The following is a 20,260-nucleotide window of genomic DNA, read 5'->3' on the forward strand; positions in this document are numbered from 1 at the left end:
TTCTGGGCGCTGCCACACCAATAAACAGCCCATCTTTCTTCACTTTGAAAGCCGGGTGCTAGTCCTCTCTGGCTTGCTGTGCATCTGGCAGACGAACCCTCCCGTGGTTCAGCTACACCCTCTTACGGACAGGAGGCAGCCAGCATGATGTGGCCCTTGCTTCTGCCTTCTGGACTCTGAGGAGGGCGCCAAGACCCCACAGCACCCCAACCACAGGGATCTGGACCCTAAGTCTGTGTCAGTGTCACCAGCCTCCTGGCCTTAATGCCCGGGACCAGTTCTCAGTACAGGGGACTCCTGAGAGTGGCCGGGCGGACAAGGGACTGCCCTAGAAGTCTCTACAGTTTTCTGTGGGCTTGGAGGAAGGGCACTGGGGGCACATAGGAGAGATCTGTAGGCTGGGCCAGCCAGTCAGCCATGGAGCAGGAGGACAATGAAGTGCACAGCAATCTTTAAAAAGAATCAGGTTTACAGGGCACCTGGGTGGCTCAGGTGGTTAAGCGTCTGACTTCAGCTTAGGGCATGACCTCACAGTTTGTGAGTTTGAGCCCCGCGTCGGGCTCTGTGCTGACAGCTGAGAGCCTGGGGCCTGCTTCGGTTCTGTGTCTCCCTCTCTCTCTGCCCCTCACCCACTCTGTTTGTGTGTGTGTGTGTGTGTGTCAAAAATAAAGAAACATTAAAAAAAAGAATCAGGCTTAGGTCTAGTAAATGTGGAAATAAGAAGCAGTGGGTGTCAAATGAGGAAGTGGCTTTAGGTTGTCCAAGATATTTAGTTAAGTGAGAAAAGCATAGTGCAAATGTGTATACAAAATATGTTTTTAGGGGGGTGGAGCTCAGGGGTAGAGCATTTGACTGTAAAATATATTTTTAGTTTTACCACAACAAACACCGTTTATAGAAACCACTTTGAATCCACGGATGCCAACAGAATGACACACATATGAGCAGACACAATTCTAAAAGGATAACACTATACAGTGAGCCTCAGCTTCTCTGGTCATTTTTACAATTCTGTCTACATTGTCTCTTTCTTGCACTGATAATGTACAATGTTTTCAAGAATGAAGAAAGAGTTCATTTTGGAGAAAACCTTCAGAGTGACCATTCTGGTTATGTTTTCAACCTAATTATTCCTGTTCTCAGACACAAATGCTGAATCTTCCCTAAGGTCTTGGGGCGCCTGAGTGGCTCAGTCGGGTAAGCATCTGACTCTTGATTTTGGCTCAGGTCATGATCCCGCAGTCGTGAGATGGATCTCCACATTGGGCTCCACACTGGGCATGGAGCCCGCTTGGAATTCTCACGCTCTCTCTCTCTCTCCTCTGCCCCACTCACGCGCATGCTCTCTCTCTCTAATTAAAAAAAAAAAAAATCTTCTCTGAGGGCTTAACTTTTTCCCCATCCACTGATGTTTCACCAGAGTTCTGTCTGCCACCACCCCTAATTACTACATAGTCATTGGTTAAAAACTTTTTGTAATTTGCATTTTGCAGCTATGATTCTGAGATAATACCAAATCCCCATACAGAACAATCTCTGCAAGAGAAATGATAATCACTTCCCAACAACGAGGTGAAATCGTGGTTTTAAGTACCCAGGTACCTCATGGTGGAGAACAGCCTTTGCCTACATGCTCCATCTTTGAGGACTGCAGCCACTGTCCCCTCCCAAAATAACATTTATTACATTGTCCTCTTTTGAAGATGTTAGATTCCTAAAAGGAACTGGGTTTATGCCCGGATATGAAGATATTAAATGATAAAAGTATTGTTCAATGAATTGGACACAAAAAAATTAATGATCAGACTAGAGAGGTGTTTTCTATGGATGCATTAAAAACAAAAAACCAAACCAAACCAAAACAAAACAAAAAACTCTTATTTCAGGGCGCCTGGGTGGCTGATTCCGTTGAGCAACAGTCTCTTGATTTTGGCTCAGGTCATGACCTCATGGTTGTTCAGTGGATCCTGTGTGGGACTCCCTGCTGAGTGTGGAGCCTGCTTAAGGTTCTCTCTCTCCCTCTGCACCTCCCCTGCTCACTCCCGCTCAAGCTCGCGCTCTCTGTCTCTCTCTCAAAACAAACAAACAAAAAAATCTCTTACTTCACAGTGGCCTCACATCCATCCTGTGTCTTCTCTGTCATGGCCCTATATGGAATATTTTTACCTTGTCCATGACCAAACATACAGATTGACAAAACTGTCTGTAATGGTTCCGGGTGTAAGTATTTGACTTGTAGGATGATAAGGTTTACTAGGTTCTGCTTCCAGCGACGTATTTTGCATCTAACTGACTCTAGGGAATATTACGTGCATTTGGATCTGTAGCCTTTGGGAACATATGAAATATTGTTTTTAGTTTTGGGACCATGCGGAGCATCAGGGAATCTGAAATAACGTCTCCAAACACTTGGGTGATCAGTTGCAGACGTCACTCTCCAGAAATCTGGGTATGGACCCTTTAAGAAGCAGCGGAGCCCCTCTGGCCTGGGACGTAAGACCCCGATTTCCTGAGCCCTCGACGGGGAGCGGCCTTTCCTCTGGGAGGTCCACAGGAGTGTTTTAATCCTGGCGCTGGGTGCCTGTGAACTACATTACCCAGAAGAGCGCGCGTCGATGGACGGCATCTCTGACCAATGAAGACAGAAAAGAGAGTCGTTTCTGGGTGTGCGCCTAACGTCGGGGCGGGACTTCCGGTTTCATCCCCCTGGCGGTATTTTTGCCTCTTTTCATTAGTCTTCACCCGCTAATGTTCGGGACCGAGGCGACTAGCTGACAAAGCCCGAGGAGAAGCGGTGTCCCCGCCTCGCAGACGGCTCCACGAGTCGGCGACGCCGTCCGGGCTGCCCCGTTCCGGGGTCGGGACAAGGACCGCGGGCCCGGGTGTCCGTTCTCCCAGGGGGTCCGATGGCGGCGGCCGCGCGCAGGGACCCGAGTGAGGTAAACGCGCGGCCCCAAGGGCCCTCCCCGCCCTCCGCCACCCAGACCCTCGAGGCCCGAGCGCGGGGCGCCTGCTCACGTCCCTGCGGCCCAGGTCCCGGTGTCCAGGCCGGGGAGGCGCTCGCGGGTGGGGACCCCGTATCTGAGCGCCGGCATGACGGGGTGCGGGAGCGGGCTGCAGAGGAGGGGTCGGATGGTGCAGGGCTGCAGGGGGGTCTCAAGGGGGTGGAATCGGGGATGTGGGGTCCGCCTTCTGCTCTCTGGGAACAGAGGGTGTGCGGCGGGGTCACGGGGGTACTGGCGGTCTGGAGGGTTGCCCTAGACGCCAAGGAGAGTTCTGGCCAAAGGAGGGACACAACCTCCGTTTGGGATTTAACAGTTTCCCAAAGGCGGTTCAAAGGAAGAGCGGGCCGGACGGGAGTGATGAGGACATCGAGGCATCGGGAGGTTGGATCTTAGTTCAGGTGACACAGCTGGCAAGAGGGGACACAGCATTGAGGCACAGACGTTAGACAGCCAGCATGAAGTCAGTCGACTTCAGGGCCAGCGTGTACGGGAAGAGTGAGCCCGTCGAACCCAGCCGTGGATTCTATTTTTCTGTATTTCTCTTTCCTCTATTTCCAGCCTCTCTGCACAGTTTCCCGTTGCGGCAGAAGCGCTGTGGACCTTACGCAGGTCACTGGGGGGTATTTCAGCCCTTCGCTGGCCCTGACCCCCCACCTCCATATTCTCTGGATGTGGTGTCCTGGGGCTCTCAAGTGTCATTCCCCCAGGCTTGGGTCTGGGGGCCCTGGGGAAACCCCCAGCAGAGGATCCTAAGTCCTTGTCGGCCTTTATGTAGAAGCGTTTCCATCTGTGGCACCTGACCTAAACAGGTGTGGAGAGTTCTGCCAGGAACCGGTTCTAAGATATGCAGGCGCTTAGGGGTCTAACCGGCTGAGGGTGTTCAGAAAACCACAGCTGTCCTTCTAAGTGGGAACAAGAGCAGGGGGACAGGAGTCACGGCTGGAACAACGGAGAAGTTGGGTGTATATTCTGGAGGTGATGAGGAGGTGTGAATCAGAGGCAGAAAGCGATCTTTTTTTTTTAATTTTTTTTTCAACGTTTATTTTTGGGACAGAGAGAGACAGAGCATGAACGGGGGAGGGGCAGAGAGAGAGGGAGACACAGAATCGGAAGCAGGCTCCAGGCTCCGAGCCGTCAGCCCAGAGCCCGACGCGGGGCTCGAACGCACGGACCGCGAGATCGTGACCTGACTGAAGTCGGACGCTTAACCGACTGCGCCACCCAGGCGCCCCGAAAGCGATCTTAATAAGGCCTTCCCAGACTCCATCTGGCTGCAGAGTGGAGAGCGGACTGTGGGACCGAAGGAGCAGGAGGGAAGATGGGGCTGCAGGATATGCCAACGTCCAGGTGAAGGTTAACAGACCAGGGTTGTGGCTTAGGAAAAGTGGTTGGACTCTGGATGCATGTTTGAAAAGGGGCAACTGAATTCTCTAATGAGGGAGAAGGAGTGAAATACAGGACTCGGGGATGACCCAGTGTTTTAGGCCTTAGCAGCTGTAGGAGTGGAAGGTCCATGGTCTAAGATGAAGAATGCAGCAGAAGTAATATTCGCTGCGGGGAGGGGAGTATCAGGAAGTATTTGATTTAGGTATGTTGAGAGTCTGGGGTGTTTCAGAGCCCACCGAATGGATGCGTGATGTGGGCAGATGTGCGCATAGGTCTAAAAATCAGGGGAAGGGTTCAGGATGGAGGCATCCAAAATGAGGTGGGTACAGGTGTGTGAGCCATGGTCACGTTTAAGGGGAGTGATCTTCGGTCGACCTGGGTGGGTCAGTCGGTTGAGCGTCCAACTCTTGATTTCAGCTCAGGTCATGGTCTCAGGGTCGTGGGATCGAGCCCCCTGTTGGGCTCTGTGCTGGGTGTGGAGCCTGCTTAGGGTTCTCTCTCTCTTTCTGCCCCTGCCCCGCCCCCCTCGTGCACATGCACGCATATGCCCCCCGCCTCAAAAAATAAGAAATAAAAGGACGGGTAATCTTCAGGTTATGACTGCAAAGCTGCTAGGGGACCAGGTAGAGGAGGGTGGGGGCCATGGGTGAGTCTCTTGCTTGGGTACCTGGGCGATAGGTTAAGGCTTCACAAACACAAATGAGGCAGGTAAGTGGTCCTGGGAGCAGTACATGTCGGGGACAGGATAGTCTGGCAGGTGGCTAAGGCTTCCAAGGCAATGGTGGACATGAGGTGGATGCAGAGACAAGGGATAGATAAGCGAGGCAAGATGTCACGCAGACTAGAGCAGGTGTTCATTCACCACTCTGTGCACTCGCCAGGGTTTTGTGAGGACTTTGTTGGGGCCTGGGGTGCTTCATTCAGCCCGGAGGATAAGGTCAAGGGCAAATGTGGTCATTTGTGAGGGTCAGTAAGGTGGGCCACTGATGGAGCTGGGCTTTGGATGAGGGTTAGGTGGACCCAGGAAGGTTGTGGTTGCTTTGGGGACAGGAAGTGCAGCACCTAGTGGAATGGGGCTGTGGGTATCTGAGATCCCCAAGTCTGAGGCCAGGAACAGACCCAAGCAGTGAAGCCGTCATAGGAGGATTAGGGCCTGTGACTTTGTGCGGGTCCTGGGAAGTCAATAGCAGTATTCAGTCCTGTTTGAATTTGCAGAACATCCCGTGGATGCTGTCGTCGGCTGTGGTGCAAGGCCTGAATCTAGGATCCAATACTGTGTGCTGCACCCATGTCCGGGAACCATGGGGGCCTCAGACGGCCAGCGTGCTGCTTCCCCTCCCCACTCTGCTCCCACAAGTAAGATCTCCCAACCAAACAGCCTTTTTATCCAGGGATCAGGAGCAGTTCCTGTGTAGCCCTCTAGTTGGTTTCAGTTCCCTACCTGCCCGTGGAGTCACTCAAATCAGTCAGTGACCTCTTCCCGCAGGAAACAGGGCACCTCTTTCTACTGCTGTAACAAAGCTTGGATCTCACAACCACTGGCTGTTGGCTCTTTCCCAGAGTGCAGCCCCCGTGTGGCCCTGTGTCGCGTTGTTGCATTCACACGACTCCTGAAACAGAATGCTACGGGCACCAGCGACAGTCACAACAAAGTTTACTGCAATGAGAGGCAAGGCCGACCGATCGGGACCAACACTCTTGCTAAGAGTGCGGCCCCGAACAGCCGGGGTACAGAGTTTTTATAACCGATCACATCGTTTTATCATCACCTGGGAACAGAACGAAGAAACAGGTTCCAGATGAGTTAGAAACAGTTGCCTAATGAGGTGTTTACTTTAGACTTTCTGCCTCTAAGTTGCAACCGGTGGATCTCCTTGACCCTGCCTCTGATGCTCTTTTCTTTGAACTTTTGTTTCCTTAATTGGTGAAGCCTAATTTACAAGAGTATGAGGCGTAGTTTACCAGAGCAAAGCAAGGCTGTTATCTCTTAACCTTCAGTGTCAACACAAAGCTGTTATTTTTCAAGCTAAGCATTAGCCCTACAGTACAATTTAACCCTTACAGCGTGTGGCGTCCCCCTCTCCCAGACTGTGACTGTATATGGTTAGAAAACTGTAGATGTCATCTGTCCGGTGGTAGGCGCCCTGTGTTTGCCATCCCCATAACCCTAGCACACAACCCCACTCTCACCAGCGGGGTGAGGAAGAGGTGGTGGAGATACCGTAACACACAGTAGTGAGGCCAAAGAGATGCCTAAGGTGTGTGGGGCAGCAAGCTGGTGGTGGCTGTGTCTGGGAATGTGAGGGATGTGCAGCCTCGAGAGTGATGTGTACTTGCAGAGCGTGTATGCCTGGTGCCCCGGGGCCCTGGTATTGAGAATTACATGATTTGTCCGTATCAGGGGACTGCTTAGCAGAAATGAGTGAATGCTTCTGTGCCAGACCCTTGTTTGCTACTTTTTTATCCTCATCTGCTCATCGCTGGTGCCTGTAATCACTGGGCCTGTGAGGAGACAGTGGCACCAGCGGTGCTGGGGCCTGGCTTCTCTTCTGTGTTGGATGCTTGGGAGGAAGATGGGTGAGGGGTAGATGTGTAGGGGATGGATTGCCATCTTTGGGGGAGAGGCTGTTCATGGTTTCATCTGTCTCCATCTTGCCAGGGCACTGTGACCTTTGAGGATGTGGCCGTGTACTTCTCCAGGGAGGAATGGGGTCTCCTTGAGGAGGCTCAGAGACGCCTGTACCAGGATGTGATGCTGGAGAACTTGGCACTTGTAACCTCCCTGGGTAAGGTCTGCACACCCACCTCTGCCCTGAGCTAGCCTCTCCCTTTCCCTTTTTCCCCCAAGGGCAGGTCTGCCCTCCCATCAGGACCATGACCGCTGCTTCCTTCCCCACTTTCTTGAGTAGGCAGTGTGGTTGGCTGGGCTGAGGTATGTGCACTGCCTACTCCTTGAGCAGCCCCAACACCTGCTACTGCCAAGCCTCTCAGGGAAAGAACCAGGGTCAGGAGTGTTCCAGTCACTTTGCTTGCCCTCTCCCTGCCAGGTGACTCTTCTAGTTACAAAGCACCTGAGAATCCCAGGTTCTGCCTTTTTCTTCTGGCTAACATTTCCTCATTCCTGCTTGGGCCAGAGGTTGCCATCACTGACCTCATCACTGTTACGTAGACCACGGTCTGTTCTTGCAGGACCCTCCTTGGAGGTTCTCTTTATGACACTTAACTTTTCTTTCCCTTGTGCTGCTGTGCACTGAGCTGTGCTTGGTCAGCGCCGGCTGCTCACCTCCTGTCTTCCCCTCAGTACTTGCATCATCCAGGTGCCACATAGTTGCCCATCTCGGGGCGGGGGAGGGGTGGGAGAGCCTGTTGTGGTTCACAGAAGAGATATGAACCCAACTAAAGCAGGATGGGCTCAGAGGGAGCCTGGCTGTGAACAGTGACACACCTGGGAAAGGACAGGACCCCAGGGCTGTGTACATGTCATACCAGAAACTTATTCCGTGGGACTGGTCTTTCGTTGGTAATGACAGTGGCACCCACACTTCATATGTGCCTTTTCTTCCCCATTCTTCACACTGAGGTGACTGGTCAACTGCTACTCAGCACTATACTCTTGCTTCCCACCCTGGGCTCATCTGTTCCTCTCTAGACTCCTCATCTTGACCGGTTTTGTCACTGCTCTATTTGGGGTGCTTTCCATATCGATTCCTGTGTACCGTGTCCTGAGGTGCACATAGATTCTTCAACAGCCCTTGCATACCAGCTTCTCTTTCACTGTTGAATTTTCCTGGGCCTGAACACACCCTTTTGCCCAGCAGACTAGGTCCTGTTGAAAGTTATTTGTAGACCCTGCCTGTCCTCAGTGTTGTTTATGTCACCTCATGAGGCCCCCCCCCCACCCCCATTTTGTGATCATTAGTGGCCCGGTACTGCTAAGCGGCCTCATCCTCAGCCTGCACTTGAACCTCTTGTCCTATAAGCAATCTCATGGGCTCGTGTCTGGGTTTGTTAGACACACACATGTGTGGGGCTGCCCACCCACAAAAGTCACTGTGCGCTTCACCAGCATTTCCTGCTTTCAGGTTGTCAGCATGGAGCAGAGAATGAGGAGGCACCTTCTGAGCAGGGCGTTTCTGTAGAAGGAGCGTCACATGTCAGGACTCCCAAGGCAGGTCTTTCTCCCCAGAAGGCCAGCCCCTGTGAGGTGTGTGCTCCAGTCTTGAAAGACAGTTTCCAGTTGGCTGAGCACCAGGAAACCCAGTTCGATGAGAAAGTGTACACTGGTGGGACACATGGGAAAAGAGTCTATTTCAGCGGAAACCTTCAGCAGCAGCAGAAGGAGCACACTGGAGATCAGCCCTTCAGAAGCAGCGCGAGTGGAGCTTCGGTGGCAAAGAGCTGCAGACGGCATGTGTCAGGGAAGGCCTTCATCTGTGGGGAGACTGAGAAGGACTTCCTGGTCAGCTCGGGATTCCTCCAGCAACAGGCCACACACACTGGGGAGAAGTCAAACAATGGAACTGAGTGTGGGGCAGCCTTCCACAAGGGAAAAACTCAACACCACTGGGGAGACTGCACAGAAGCTCTCAGCAACCAACACACATTTGTTCATCACCAGAGAGTCCTCCCCGGGGAAAGATGTTACATGTGCAGTGAGTGTGGGAAATCTTTTAGCCATAACTCTAGCCTCATTAAACACCAGAGAGTTCACACCGGAGAAAGGCCTTATGCGTGTGGGGAATGTGGGAAATCCTTTAGTCAAAGCTCCAACCTCTTTCAACATCGGAGAGTTCACACTGGAGAAAGGCCCTATGAGTGCAGTGAATGTGGGAAATCTTTTAGCCAAAGTTACAGCCTGAATAACCATCGGAAAGTTCACACCGGAGAAAGGCCTTTTGAGTGTGGAGAATGTGGCAAATCATTTAGTCAAAGATCCAACCTCATTCAGCATCGGAGAATTCACACTGGAGAAAAGCCTTATGAGTGCAGTGAATGTGGGAAGTCCTTTAATCAAAGCTCTGCACTCTTGCAACACCATACTGTTCACACTGGAGAAAGACCCTATGAGTGCAGTGAATGTGGGAAATCCTTTACCTACAGTTCCAGTCTCTTAAAACACCAGAAGGTCCACACTGGATCAAAGCCTTATGAGTGTAGTGAATGTAGGAAATCTTTTAGCCAAAATTGCAGCCTTGTTCTACATCTGAGAGTTCACACTGGAGAAAGGCCTTATGAGTGCAGCAAATGTGGGAAATCTTTTAGCCAAAGCTCTGCGCTCCTTAAACACCAGAGAGTTCACACTGGAGAAAGGCCATATGAGTGCCGTGAATGTGGGAAGTCCTTTAGGCGAAGCTCCAACTTCAGTGACCATCGAAGGGTTCACACTGGAGAAAGGCCATATAAGTGCAACCAGTGTGAGAAATCCTTTAGTAAAAGCTCTGGCCTCACTCGACACCAGAGAGTTCATACTGGATTGGGCCTTATGAGTGTCTTGAATGAGAAAGCCATTAGCCAAAGGCCTTACCTCATTGATTACCACAAAGTGCACATGGCAAAGACAACTTAGTTGTGTAGCAAATGTGTTTCCTTGTTCAGTGTAACAGCACTCGAGGCGATCTCTTTGGAGGGGGCCATCTGCCTGTTGAGCCTCATGCATCCAGACATCAGAATAAATGGCAGGTGTGTGGGAGCTGCATTGCATGTTTCAGCGTAGGCCCGTGTCAGGTTTTTATTACTGTTGATTCTGTAGCAGCAGCCATTCACCTCTGCCACATGGCAGGTGCCACACGTGTATCATTTCTCCATCTTGACACGTTCAGAGAAGTAAACCTTCCTGTTTTCCCATTTGTGGTAAATATGTGAGAAGCCAAAGTACTCATTCCTTTCTGTCTGATGACCCAGTTGTGGCCCAGAGGACTCCATCTGACTTTCCAAGTCACCTTTTTAGGGATGTTGTTGGTCTGGGGACTCTTGTGGAATTTTTAGCCTCCAAGTCACCAACCCAGGAACAGCCTGCCTCCGTCATTCTGGTTTGTGCTATAACAAAGGCCTTATTGTTTGAGTCGCCTTTATCTTGAGGGTTAGACTCACTCTTATGGGGTGGTTTCAGAACAGTGGAATGTTTGTGCACTTCAGGGGGATGGGATGATGGTAGTCCTCTCTCTAGTTTGGTCCTTGTTTGCATTGCTGCCCAAGGCCTGTAGGGAAATTATGTCAGGTTTTGTGGCTGAATTGTAGCCTAGATACAGGACATTTTGTGGCGTTGGAGCTCACCCTGAAGAGGGGGCAGTTGTGACAACCTCTGGTACTTCTTGGAACCACATAAAATTCTTCTCTGCTTTGCAGGGGATACTGTATCGTGCTCAGCACTGGTGCAGGAATTCTGTACCCAGGTCCTGCAAACGAGTGATGTACGCTGATGTCCAGAATTCTGTGTGGTAGTGTCACTGGCTGAAAGACTATGGGGAAATTATCATTGTATACGAACAGTGGGTAAATAGAAGAGTGCAAGAGACTGCAACATCTGGTTGGAATGAGCCTCTTTTAAAAGGGCACCTGCCATTGTTCCAGGGGCGCCTGGGTGGCTCACTCAGTTAAGCGTCTGACTCTTGATTTCGGCTCAGGTCATGATTTCATGGTTCATGAGATTGAGCCCCGTGTCAGGCTGTGTGCTGACAGCAGGGAGCCTGCTTGTGATTCTCTCTCTCTCTCTCTCTCTCTCTCTCTCTCTCTCTCTCTCTCTCTCTCTCTCAAAAACAAAAACATGAAAAAATAAAAGGGTGCCTGCCATCATTCCAGTTGGTAAGGCTGTGAAGGATGAACAGGAACAGAAATTCTCAGATCCTCCCCGGGTAGGAGCACCTGGGTGGCTCAGTCAGTTAAGCGTCCAACTCTTGGTTTCCGCTTAGGTCATGATCTCGTGGTTCGTGGGTTCAAGCTCCACACTGGGCTCTGTGTTGCTGGTGCAGAGCCTGTTTGAGATTCTCTCTCCTCTCTCTCTCTCTGCCCTTCTGTGCTCCCTCAAAATAGATAAACTTAAAAAAAAAAAAAAGAAAAGAAAAAGAAAGAAAGAAAAAGAAAAAAAATTCTCAGATCCTCCTGAACTATGAGTCTTGTGTAGCTGAGGGCCTTGTCAGAAAATAATCTAATGGTTTTACAGATTCCTGTAGTTTGTCTGCATTGTTCACCTTAAGGCCATTGCTGCACAGGAGGGAAAACAAGAATAGAAAGAAGGAAGATCTCAGTCCAGCATTGTGGGCTTTGGTACCCAGCCTGCATTCCCGATCACTCAGGTGGAAATGGCTTTCATTGCTCACTTATATATGTTGCCACTGAGACAAGGTGCTGATCCCAAGGCATTACAAGGGATATGATGGGGTCAGTATAGGTTGGCCAAATTTTATTTTTGGAAAACAGAAAGGAATTTTTTTATTATACTGTTAATGCCTTTTAGTTATGGTTAATAAACAATTGTCCATATTTAAAGGGTACCACTTGGTACCCATGAAACCATCATCACAATCATAACATTGTACATATGCATCACCCCATATTCATTCATGTCCTTTAATTATCTCTCTCTCTCCTCCAGGCAAACATTGGTTTTTACTTTCTTTTACAATAGATTCATTTGTATTTTCTGTATTTTATGTGATTGAGAATAAAATGTTTACATTTTTTCCTCTGGGTGTCCTCATTTGGTATATTTATTTTGAGATTTGTCAGTGGGTCTGTGTAATTAGTTTTTTCTTTTAAGGGTCAAGAAATGTAATGTTCAGTGGACAAACCACTATTTCTTTATTCATTCATCTGTTTTAGATATTTGAGTTGTTTCCAGTTTTTGGCTTTATCGGTTGTTATAGACATTTGTTTGATTCTTACAGTTATGATTCTTTATACAGTATGTTTCATTTCTCTTGTGATAATACCTCAGAATGCAATGTGTGAGTTACAGGGCTGTGATTTTGGGGCTGTTAAATGTGGTCATTCTCAGGAGAACTCCTAAGTGTTAGCTCCCGATGAAAAGATGTGTTAGTTATGGGCTGAATTGTATGCTCCGAAGTTCATGTTGAAGTCCTAACTTCCAGTACCTCAGAATGTCATTGTGTTTGGAAATAGGTCTTTTAAAAAAAGGTAAAATAAAGGCAATACGTGGACACTAATTCAGTGCGATGGTGTCATTAAGACTGGTGTAATTAGTACACAGGGGGAATACCATGTGAAGACACGGAGAAAATGCCACCTCTAAGCTAAGGAGAGAGGTCTCAGGAGAAATCAATGCTGCTGACACCTTGATCTCAGATATCTAGCCTCCAGATTTGTGAAAAAATACATTTCTATTGTTTAAGCCACTCAGTCTGAAGTAATGTGTTATGGAGGCTTTAGAAAAGTCTTATGGGGTCCATCAGCATCTCAGAAGGAAAGGGTCTGCAGTTCTGTGCCCTAAGGACAGAGGGAGGAGGTGGATTAGGATCCTTAGAGTGGTTGGAACCAGAGGGAGGGGTGTGCTTGGGTTGGAACTAGGCCAGGAAGCAAGGAGGGTGCCGGCGGCCAGACTTCCTGAGACGCTGTGCCATGGGCTGCGAATTCCTCCATCCCCACCTTTCACTGGAGGTCATAAAGAGAAACTTTCTGTCCAGCCTCCCCCTAGGTTCAGTTTCCAGCCAGGTAAAATGGGAACAGTGAGCAGACCTGCCTCAGGGGCTATTTGAGGATGTAGAGAACTCATGGCCTAGGGAAAGGGCTCAGATGGAGAATCTGTTAGAGTGATGACTGTCCTAAGGGGTGGGGAGCAGAGGCAACAGTGCCTTTGGAGAGAGGGGCAGCAGACCACTGCGGGAGAAAGTTGGGCAATTTATAACTGAGGGGCCTTGCAGGGGCTGAGGTTGAGGTGAAGGAGTAGGTGAGGTTCCCACCTGGCTCTCCTTGAAGCTCTGATCCCTACTAGATGGTCCTAAGCCACTGGGGACAAATAGGGACACGCAAACATCACCGTGGGGTCCTAGATAAGTGGTAGCCACACCTGAAGGGCCCTTTGAACACCTTCAAGTGGATTTTAGTCAGCTTCTACCCTCTGTGGGACTTGAATATGTTTTAGTTATTCTGTCTATTTGCAGGGTGGGTTAAAGCATTTCTTTGCTGAAAAGCTGATAGATTTTGTTTCCAACCCTGGATCATGTCACACACTTTACAGGAACCATTATACAAGAACTCTGTAAGGCAACCCTGACTCAGAAACAACAGTCTTTATCACTCACAATCTGGAAAAGTTAAAGGACCACTAGCATTGTTAACGTCAGCAAAACTTTCAGAACCTTTGAGCTCCCTTGCCAGAGGTATTCCCTGTAGCCCTTAGGGCCATGTAGTCCGCTCACTCACTTATCTCCCTATGAATGACTAACTAGAAGACCCATATGTTTAGGGATTTCACTTCCATCACTGGTTGCCGCTCTGCTATTTGCAGACACGCCAAAATATTACCAGGGACTCAGGTACTATATCCAGACTTATCACCAACTCATTAAGGCCACCATCTGAAGATATGTTTTAAACAGCTTTTTCATGATCTTCAACTAATAGATTCCATCTATTGGAATAGACCTCAGAGAGTAACAGTTCTTGAATCTCATTGGAAGGAACCTATCAGGTGCTGTTAGCAACAAATACAGCAATTAGGGGTGATTGGATGGCTCAGTCCATTAAGCATCTGATTCTTGGTTTCAGTTCAGGTCATGATCTTACAGTTTGTGGGTTCAAGCCCCGGGTCGGGCTCCATGCTGACAGCATAGTGCCTGCTTGGGATTCTCTCTCCCTCTCTTTCTGCCCTTCCCCCCGCCCCCACACACACATGCACATTCTCTCTCTTTCTCTCTCAAATAAATAAACTTAAAAAAAAATAGAGCAGTGAAACTCCAGGGAGTCACTCTGGTTTAAGTTTCACAACTAAAGAAGAAATCCAGAATTCCACACAATTGGAAGGCTACTACAATCTGCGACCTCAAACAGGATTTTAAGCTGATCTTCAGAAGCAGACAGGTGACCCAAGACCTTCAGAACAAACAAATGACATCTTCCACTCAAGACCTCAGAGCAAGATATCTGCCAAATTCCTGTTTTGTTTTTTTAATCTGCTTGCCTGTAATTGTTCCACTTCTCATTTTCTACAGACCCTTGTTGTCATCACCATTAATGGCCCTTTTACTCATTTCTTCCTTCCTATTATAAGCGTTAGGCCAGAACATACTCATTCTAACACCGATAATAGATTATCCCTAAAAGTAGCTACTGTCCTCAGTTTTACTGCCGGATTTGGCATTCATCACCATCCCATCATGATAAAACCTCTGGGCCATGCTGAAGTCTTGCCTTTTTAGACTGTAAGGCTTTACAACTCCTCTGCCTGCCTTTGAGAATATGCCAAAATGTGAGTGATGGTGTCTGACAACCTTGTTGCAGCAAGATCTGAATAGACGACCTTTGAGTATTCTCATTTGGCTGGTCTTCATCTATTTCCACAGCTCTTAGGATGTCTTCTTTAAACTGCTGTGTTTTAAATTGATTTGAAATAATTTTGTGTGATTTTACAAGGATTTATTAGTTCTAGTGTTAAGTTTACTTGTTGCATTTCATTTCCCATCTTAGGTTATTGACATTACAGCAATTGATGGGTTTGCCTAAGAAGATACCCATATCTAAACACCTCTCAGGGAAGCAAGTTCCAGTCTAAATCACTTTAGAGCCTCTCCATATCAAGTATAGAAAGAGGGTCATTGGTAAATCAGAACTGTACTTCCTTTTTGTCCTGCAAATAAACAGTACTGCAGGGTCCCCTTAAGAACTCCGGCATTGGGTAATTTATGATAAGCTTAAAACTTCCTCACTGGTGAATCCTCCTTAACCCTGTCCCTCTTTGCCCTATTTTTAGCCCTTCTTTCCTTTCTTTTCCTTCCCTCCACAGTATTCTGAGTTGGCTGAAATGCCTTTGTATCCCTGGAGTTTGTAACTTCCTTGTAGAGGAGAGACGTTTCTGGAAAATACATTCGACCTGGTTGTGTTGAAATCTGTGGCATTGGCAAAGACTTCCCAAATCCCAGATGGGAAAAGAAAAGTTTCTAAGTCATTTATTCTTCTCCTGTGTAAACATTCTCCAGGAATCAGACTATCTTTTGATTGAGCCAAGAGATGCAAAAACTGGTTGGAAAGAGGCCAGTAGACCTGAGTTAAAAATATTTCAAGATTAATGAAATTTTATTGTTTAAAAAACAAAAGAACTGAAAATGTTTTGAAACCTTTACAAAGGATACTTGATAATGTAAGAGAAAATTATTGTGCAAATGTAGCATAAAGGAAAGATAAATATTAATCTTCTAATGTTTTGAAAATGGTTGGCTCTTTATATTACTAAACATAACCATGCTCAAAGCAGTTTTTAAAAAAAAATTGCTAAATTGTGATTTTGAATAATGACCTTGACCCCTAAGTTACCAAATAAGAAACAGGAGACCCTAAGAGCCTTTGTATAATATCAAGTGATTTTATACATTGGTTAATGTATGTAGATGTTTACAAATTATATATTTTTAAAAGTTCAGGGGCGCCTGGGTGGCTCAGTCGGTTAAGCGACCAACTTCGGCTCAGCTATGATCTCACGATTCCTAAGTTCGAGCCCTGCATCGGGCTCTGTGCTGACAGCTCAGAGCCTGGAGTCTGCTTTCGATTCTGGGTCTCCCCCTCTCTCTGCACCTCCCCTGCTCGTGCTCTGTCTCTCTCTGTCTCTCAAAAAATAAATAAATGTTAAAAAAATTTTTTTTTAAAGTTCATATATCCATATCAATTTGACTTTTTGAATCAATTAAACTGATTTAAAATTTTTATTTTTAGAAAAGGAACTACATGGGGCGCCTAGATGGCTCAGTCGGTTAAGCATCTGACTTTGGCTTGGGTCATGATCTCACGGTTCATGAATTCAAGCCCCACATTGGGCTCTGTGCTGACAATGGAGCTTGGTTGGGGTTCTCTCTCTCATTCTCTCTGCTTCTCCCCCATGTTCTCTCTCTTTAAAAATAAATAAACTTAAAAAAAAAAAGAAAAGGAACTACATCTTTTCACTGATTTTTACCAGGTAAAAAGTGTCACTGTATTGCAATCTATAATAAGATAAAGTTTAATTCCTAATGATTTCAAATATATAAATTACATCCACTGGGTTTAGGAGTCAATAAGTTATCATTCTCACAAAGTATTCTATCCTTCCAGTTCAGTGTCTGCAGATGAAGTATACTTCATTCTGTTCAGGCTTTTCTGTTTCCTGAATGGAAAACATGGAAAACATTTCCTCACATGGATTCCCAGGACCATTCCTGGTCAGACACTCCTGGAATACTCTTCCCAACACTCTACACTTAGTAAATCACTGCATAATAATCATTCCAGTCATAAAAATATATCCTCAAGGAATGTTTCCTTGAGCCCTCAGACTAAGTCGAGTACACCGGTTGTACTTTATCATATTCACCTAGTTGACCTTCCAGCATTCATAGTAATTTAAATTTTGTATTGATGTATGCGTATAGACTGTGTACTAGCTAAACTATCTTTTTTGTTTGTTTTATTTTTTAATTTACATCCAAATTAGTTAGCATATAGTGCTATAATGACTTCAGGAGTACATTCCAGTGATTCATCCCCTATGTATAATACTCAGTGCTCATCCCAACAAGTGTCCTCCCTAAGGCCCTTACCCATTTAGCCAATCCCCCACTGAAAACCCCTCCAGCAACCCTCACTTTGTTCTCTGTATTTAAGAGTCTCTTATGTTTTGTCCCCCTCCCTGTTTTTATATTATTTTTGCTTCGCTTCCCTTATGTTCATCTGTTTTGTATCTTAAATTCCTCATATGAGTGAAGTCATATGACATTGTCTTTCTCTGACTAATTTCGTTAGCATAATACCCTCTAGTTCCATCCATGTAGTTGCAAAAGGCAATCTTTCATTCCTTTCGATTGCCGAGTAATACTCCATTGTGTGTGTGTGTGTGTGTGTGTGTGTGTGTGTATATATATATCACATCTTCTTTATCCATTCATCCATTGATGGACATTTGGGCTCTTTCCATACTTTGGCTATTGTTGATAGTGCTGCTATAAAACATGGGGTGTATGTGCCCCTTCAAAACAGCACACCTGTATCCCGTGGATAAATGCCTAGTACAGCAATTGCTGGGTCGTAGGGTAGTTCTATTTTTAGTTTTTTGAGGAACCTCCATACTGTTTTCCAGAGTGGCTGCACCCGTTTGCATTCCCACCAGCAATGCAAAAGAGATCCTCTCTCTCTGCATCCTCACCAACATCTGTTGTTGCCTGAGTTGTTAATGTTAGCCATTCTGACAGGTGTGAGGTGATATCTCACTGTGGTTTTGATTTGTATTTCCCTGATGATGAGTAATGTTGAGCATTTTTTCATGTGTCAGTTGGCCATATGGATGTCTTCTTTGGAGAAGTGTCTATTCATGTCTTTAGCCCATTTCGTCACTGGATTACTTGGTTTTTGGGTGTTGAGTTTGATAAATTCTTTATAGATTTTGGATACTAACCCTCTATCTGATATGCCATTTGTAAATATCTTCTCCCATTCTATTGGTTGCCTTTTAGTTTTGCTGATTGTTTCCTTCACTGTGCAGAAGCTTTTTGTCTTGGTGAGGTCCCAATAGTTAATTTTTGCTTTTGTTTCCCTTGTCTTAGGAAATGTGTTGAGTAAGAAGTTGCTGCAGCCGAGGTCATTGAGGTTGTTGCCTGTTTTCTCCTCTAGGATTTTGATGGCTTCCTGTCTTCCATTTAGGTCTTTCATCCATTTTGAGTTTATTTTTGTGTATGGTGTAAGAAAGTGGTCCGGGTTCATTCTTCTGCATGTCACTGTCCAGTTTTCCCAGCACCACTTGCTGAAGGGACTGTCTTTATTCCACCGGATATTCTTTCCTGTTTTGTCAAAGATGAGTTGGCCATATGGCTGTAGGTCCATTTCTGGGTTCTCTATTCTGTTCCACTGATCTGAGTGTCTGTTCTTGTGCCAGTACCATACCGTCTTGATGATTACAGCTTTGTAGTATAGCTTGAAGTCCAGGAATCTGATGCCTCCTGCTTTGGTTTTCTTTTTCAAGATTGCTTTGGCTATTTGGGGTCATTTCTGGTTCTATACAAATTTTCAGATTATTTGTTCTAGCTCTGTAAAGAATGCTGGTGTTATTTTGATAGGGAGTGCATTGAATATGTAGATTGCTTTGGGTAGTATCGACATTTTAACAATATTTGTTCTTCGCACCCATGAGGATGGGATATTTTTCCATTTTTTTGTGTCTTCTTCAATTTCTTTCATAAGTTTCTGTAGTTTTCAGTACATAGATTTTTCACCTCTTTGGTTAGGTTCATTCCTAGGTATTTTGTGGTTTTTGGTGCAATTGTAAATGCGATCAATTCCTTGATTTCTTTTTCTGTTGCTTTATTACTGGTGTATAGGAATGCAACTGATTTCTGTGCATTGACTGGATATCCTGTGACTTTGCTGAGTTCATGGATCAGTTCTAGGAGTCGTTTGGGATGAATGTTTTGGGTTTTCCATATAAAGTATCATGTTGTCTGCAAAGAGTCAAAGTTTGCCTTTCAACTTGACAATTTGGATGCCTTTTATTCCCTTGTGTTCTCTGATTGCTGAGGCTAGGACTTCCAATACTATGTTAAACAACAGTGGTGAGAGTGGACATCCCTGTCGTCTTCCTGAACTAGGAGGAAAGCTCTCAGTTTTTCCCCCTTGAGGATGATATGAGCGGTGGGTCTTTCATATATGGCTTTTATCATCTTGAGCTACGATCCTTCTATGCCTACTTGCTTGAGGGTTTTTAACCAAAAACGATGCTGTATTTTGTCAAATGATTTCTCTCATCTATTGAGAGGATCTTGTGATTCTTTTCCTTTCTTTTATTGATGTGATGTATCACATTGATTATTTTATGGATATTGAAACAATCCTGCATCCTGAGTATAAATCCCACTTGGTCATGGTGAATAATTCTTTTAATGTATTGTTGGATTCGGTTGGCTAGTATCTTGTTGAGGATTTTTACATCCATGTTCATCAGGGAAATTGGTCTGTAGTTCTCTTTTTCAGTGGGGTCTTTGTCTAGTTTTGGAATCAAGGTTAGGCTGGCCTCATAGAGTGAGTTTGGAAGTTTTCCTTCCATTTCTATTTTTTGGAACAGCTTCAAAACATAGGTGTTAAATCTTCTTTAAATGTCTGGTAGAATTCCCCCAGAAAGCCATCCAACCCTGGATTCTTGTTTTTTGGGAGATTTTTTCATTACTAATGTGATTTCTTTACTGGTTATGGGTCTGTTCAAATTTTCTATGTCTTATTGTCTCAGTTCTGGTAGTTTATTTGTTTCTAGGAATTTGTCCATTTCTTCCAGATTGCCCAATTTATTGGCATGTAATTGCTCATAATATTCTCTTATTATTGTTTGTATTTCTGCAGTGTTGGTTGTGATCTCTCCACTTTCATTCTTGATTTTATTTATTTGGGTCCTTTCCTTCTTCTTTTTGATCAAACTGGCTAGGGGGGTCATCAATTTTGTTAATTCTTTCAAAGAACCAGCTCCTGGTTTCATTGATATGTCATACTGTTCTTGTTTTTGTTTGTTTGCTTGCTTATTTTCGATCACATTGATTTCTGCTCTAATCTTTATTATTTCCTGTCTTCTGCTGGTTTGGGTTTTATTTGCTGTTTTTTTTTTCCAGTTCTTTAAGATGTAAGGTTGGGTTGTGTATCTGAGATCTTTTTTCTTTGTTTAGGAAGGCCTGGATTGCTATATACTTCTGTCT

General features: G+C 46.1%; 1 protein-coding gene across 1 annotated transcript; it reads left to right on the top strand.

The window, feature by feature from the left end:
- Positions 1 to 6,416: 6,416 nt before the first annotated feature.
- On the top strand, positions 6,417 to 11,009 carry LOC115502279 (zinc finger protein OZF-like). Its single transcript, XM_030297519.1, has 2 exons — positions 6,417 to 7,177; positions 8,474 to 11,009. The coding sequence occupies exons 1-2, from the start codon at positions 6,991 to 6,993 to the stop codon at positions 9,955 to 9,957; spliced, it is 1,671 nt and encodes a 556-aa protein (XP_030153379.1). The 5' UTR covers positions 6,417 to 6,990; the 3' UTR covers positions 9,958 to 11,009.
- Positions 11,010 to 20,260: the final 9,251 nt, after the last annotated feature.

The sequence above is a fragment of the Lynx canadensis genome, chromosome E2 (genome assembly GCF_007474595.2).
Source record: "Lynx canadensis isolate LIC74 chromosome E2, mLynCan4.pri.v2, whole genome shotgun sequence".
Classification (NCBI taxonomy): domain Eukaryota; kingdom Metazoa; phylum Chordata; class Mammalia; order Carnivora; family Felidae; genus Lynx; species Lynx canadensis.